General features: G+C 36.7%; 1 protein-coding gene across 3 annotated transcripts in view; it reads left to right on the forward strand.

Moving 5' to 3' along the window:
• Window positions 1–1,700: 1,700 nt before the first annotated feature.
• The window catches only part of LOC106471689 (transcription cofactor vestigial-like protein 2), a 49,547-nt gene continuing 46,401 nt past the window's right edge, over window positions 1,701–4,846 (forward strand). For all 3 annotated transcript variants that reach the window (XM_022401155.1, XM_022401147.1, XM_022401151.1), the window contains exons 1-2: window positions 1,701–2,038; window positions 2,520–2,835. In XM_022401155.1, coding sequence (XP_022256863.1) covers window positions 1,718–2,038; window positions 2,520–2,835 — 637 coding nt within the window. In that variant the 5' untranslated portion in view covers window positions 1,701–1,717. The remainder of the gene's footprint in view (window positions 2,039–2,519; window positions 2,836–4,846) is intronic.

The raw sequence follows: 4,846 nt of genomic DNA on the forward strand, positions 1-4,846 counted from the left end.
AATAATCCCTTTAGGTGATAAATGGTAATTATAGATCATTCATTTATTTACTTGTTCACCTGAAAGAGACAACTTCGGGGAACAAACTTCGTGGGCAGAAGTAGAGGAACTGACACTAGCTTTTTTTTTTAAGTTTCTAAACCTAAGACTAAGTTTATTTTTAAATGTTTCGCTATAAATAATAATCATTAATTAAACCCTTTAGGTCAACTGTTCATAATAAAAAAATGGAAGGTTATTTAAGAGAATTGTTGTATAAGAAGTATCCTAATATATATATATATCAAACAGAGTGACAAGGACGATTGGCCTATGGCATATTAGGGGTAGTAAGGAGCTCAACAGGTTGTGCACATATGGCCGGAAAGGATAATGTTCAAATATGAAATTTATCAGAAGTGGTCGAGTTAAAATCGAACAGAAGAAACTGAGAAAGAGAAAATGTCGAAACTGTTCCTAGTCCACCTGATTAAGGATATCATACATAAATGAACACCTTGTGCATACCATGTACATAGAACACGAACACCTTTTCAGTACATGCGGCCTCACGAGCCCTGGATAATGGGTGAAAGGCCTCATCAGCACTAAATATGACAGATATAGTGCACTTTATATATTGTAACATTTAGTTTTTGCTTTCACCCTTAAGTTCTTAGCATATAGATGTATATAGAACATGAACGCCTTGTCTATATCATATACTTAGCATATGAACACTTTATCCATATCATATATATATATATATATATAACGAAAGTAGGTTAATCGAATCCCAGTACGCGACACAATAACGTATTCATTATTTAGAATTAATAATTTATTATGTAACCGATTATTCAACACCAGACGTAGAAGAGCTTACAGTATTATTGGGTTACATCGTGTTATATATTTCTGACTAAGCACGTTCCTATATTCAACCACAAAAGGAATTTTAATTTTTGCTAAAAACCAAAACATAAATAAACAATAAACACACACGTAGTTAATCTTTCTATTTGAATTGTACGTTTTATGTCAATAAAAGCTATTAGTAGACCAGCAAACAGACAAATATACTCAGTCACGTAGCCCTTAAAACTGTAAGGTTATGTAGCACACGTTATTAAGTTATAATTAGGTCTAAACAAAAAGTAAATTATGTAAACTATGAGACTTTTATGTAAGCCTAAGAATACATTTATATGAAACAATTGAACCACTATATACCTTATAATTGATTCTAGTTAAAAAATAACTGAATCAGAGTTAGTGCCACGTTTAAATGTAATGTCTGACTTGCAGCAGTAAGTTTTTGGAAACCTTCAAGGATGTCAAATAAATTTAACAACTGTGAACTCAAAAATCCTAGCTCTTTCGAAACCTCCCATCTTTCTTACCTTTTTCACAAATGTTGGTGATGGATGATAAACCGAAAAATGTCTTCACCAGTGGGAATTTCGTTGATTGTGCTCATACTTCACAGGTGTCGTTTACAACTCTTTTACGTGATGAAAGAGGCTAATCTCTATTCTGCAAAAACATCTTCATTAAAGTATGTAAAATAATAAACATTCGCAACATCTAGTAAAGAGTAATTTGGATATTAGTGTTGTGTTGTTGTAGGCTTCCGTGGTGCACTCAAATCATGCCCTGTGTGTCGGTAACGGGGATTGGCTAGCATTAATGACGTCAACAGTAGGCGTGGGTTCTACCGTCCTTGTCTGCATCACTGATGGAGACAGGCGTGCATCACGAGTCCCGCCCCCTGGGGGTGAACCTGGGGTACATCGATCAAGTTGGGAGCAGGGTAAAAGTGAAGAAGAAGACAGTAGGAGAAAACTTCGCGTCCGCAGATAGCGTTTGCACAATGAGTTGCATAGACGTAATGTACCAGCCTTACACACCTTACTTCCCATACCCCCAGCGACCTGCCCCTGCAGCAGCGGCTGGAGCGGCTCCAACACCTGGGCCCACTACCCCTATGTTGGGTGCTGGACCTTTTGCTATGACTGGACCGGCACCCCCACCGGCTCATCCGATGGCCGAGCAAAAGGTGAGTGAAAAGTCGTCTCAGTAAAGGCGTGTCCAATTATCGTGGCACGCGCTCGTAGCCAGCGTATAAACGCAAGGCAAATCCTGCAGTATTATTTGGTTGTAATTTTCGTTCAGTAGGATGGAATGTCAAGTATGTTCTTCAACTTTCACCCGTTGTCTCATTCAGGAGGCTGCTGGGATTCTCTACTTCATTCAAAAATTTCATTATTTGCCATGCCGACTTCTTGTGACCGTTGCATGCCAACAGCGCGAGCACGCAGACTTGAAGTCCGGCTCGCGCCACTAGCATACTTAACATGCTTTCGGTTACTGTTGGACTACACGTGGCTGCTGGTAAATTATCCAGCAAAGCATTTTTAACAGCTTCGGAAACCAATTGGAATGGATACTTTTTTACGCATGATAATTCTTTGTCATGTTTCTATTACCTTTTTTTTTTTGTTACAAATAAGGATCTTTTTTTTTTTTTTTAATTTCAGAAATTCCTCCAGCATAAAATGCTTGAGCCAATAGAGCATCCCAGTTCAGATTATCATAGAAACAGAGGCATTGACTGTTCAACACACTCTCCGGTCGTGTCCGTGACGTGCACAACAACCGCTAAAGACGACGACAAAACCGTTGAAGACCTTCCTCAAAGTGCAGCTGACGCCCATTATATCTCCGCTAACTGTGTTCTCCTTACCTATTTCAATGGGGACACGTCAGCCGCAGTTGACGAGCATTTTTCCAGAGCCTTAAGCCAACCAAGTAGTTACGGACCAGACTCCGGGCTGAAGACGTTAGCACTTAAAGGTAGGCCCTGTTTAATGTTCTAGGGGGACTATCCCTTCTATAACCCTGTTTTGTGTCAGTATGTCTGCAGCATCAGCTGTTGCTTTGGATCTGTTCAGTTTCCACACAAGTTCTAGCTAGTTAGCCATAAAAAAAAACGATTATTTATTTATTCTTGCTTTTTACTGTGATATATATGAGAGCCTGTTTTATATTCTCGAGTGTGCAACACGTGCTATGATAAAGCATTTCGTATATTTGACCTCTTCGCCTCTAATACACTGTTTGAAAAAATAATATAACTCAAATATGGCCTATATCGCTTACAAAGATATAATTCGGGGATAAATATATGTAACATGCAACTGACGAATACACTGTTTATATATGAGTATGCAGTTGACTGGAGCTATATATTTCTCAAAATAGATGTATTTTTAAAGAAGATATTATCATAAACATAAATGATAGATGAACATAATGAATATTTATAGAGACCGGTTTGGATATATTTTTAAGAAAACGTCTATAACTTACAAAAATAGTTAAATTATTGAATACATCCCACTTTGGAGCCACGCGTGGAAGGTAGACAACATAACAAAATGTTCATTATTGATTACTCGCCATGATAGGTCATGTGCTACTGACAAGATTTCATACATAGTGATATTTCAACTAACAACCAACTCAATTAAATTTTACTTTCAGACTTTATAAATTACTACACGCTATCTAGAGATCTAAACAAAATGGGTGAAATTCATACGTAAAAACGTTTTTTCTTGCTTCGAATAGTAATCTTCTGAATACATTAACTTTCGGATAAAATTTTAACATGAAATAACACAAGGAAGATGAAATATTGTGTTAGGATTGTAAATACTGGATTTACTCTTCGAACAGCTGTACATTTATTAACATGTGTAACGTGTGTTTTAGGTTTTGTTTCATATAGTCTTCCTATGCAACAACAGGAATATACTGAATAGTTGATTCCAAGAGGGTTTCTCGTTTAATTAATGAACTGGTTCCCAGAAACCCCGTATGTCACATCTGCTTAATTATAGTGTTTTTGGGCCTGTTCAGTTGACAAATGTTTTACTGACATGTATGCTAAAGTAGACTTAAGCTTGAATTATTTCCCCTTCTTTTTCCACGTTTCCCTATGCATTAGTGTGGAAAAACCACAACAGATAGTTTTGAGATTTTGTCAAGGATATGTCAGTGAATTGATGGGAATTTTTCCCAAGATAAGTTATGGTAACTGCTCAACGCCCGGTCTGTCTTTAATCACTCGCTCCCTAAGCCTAGATAAGACTGGTTCTAAAGACTGAATACCCAGCACGATTTACTTTACTAGAGACTAATAATTGTACGAGCTTGCATGCACGATTACATATAACAAGCCATGAGACTCTTGGGGTAATGGAAGTTTAACAAATAGACTGTTTTTTGTCTTCAGTCTTAATTTCGCGCTCTGTAGTCTTGACAGTATTTTATTTATTTAAACATATGTTTCTACGCTCTCAACACAAATATTTTGTTTCCGCCGTGCGTCAACTGCATGACTTCGAGGCCGTGCTGCTCCTTGGTGACGCCGGCAGCGAGTGGACGCTTTAGGCGTAGGAAACGTGCTTCGGGAGCTTCAGTTGGTGATACATAGGATTAGCAGTTGTTTTTTTTTTTCTAGAAAGATAAATATGAATGTAAGTAAATTGAATAATTTAGCAGCTTTTAAAATAATAACGTATAAAAAACATCTGTCATGATTAACTACTTCATAATGCGTGTTTGGTTATTACAAACCTTGGATATTATTCACTTTGTATGAATTCTTAAGAATTTTTTCAAATTTTCAAATACCGTATTTTTCGGAATATAAGACGCACCCTTATTTTGAAGACAAAGTTTTTGGGGGAAAAGCTACAGTCACATCTGAAAGATTTTTATTGAACAAAACTTCAGTTTGATACTTTAAAAATTACTATATATTGTTCTAAACACAAAAGAGCTCAAAACATCAAAATAA

This window comes from Limulus polyphemus, unplaced genomic scaffold, assembly GCF_000517525.1.
Source record: "Limulus polyphemus unplaced genomic scaffold, Limulus_polyphemus-2.1.2 Scaffold114, whole genome shotgun sequence".
Taxonomy (NCBI): domain Eukaryota; kingdom Metazoa; phylum Arthropoda; class Merostomata; order Xiphosura; family Limulidae; genus Limulus; species Limulus polyphemus.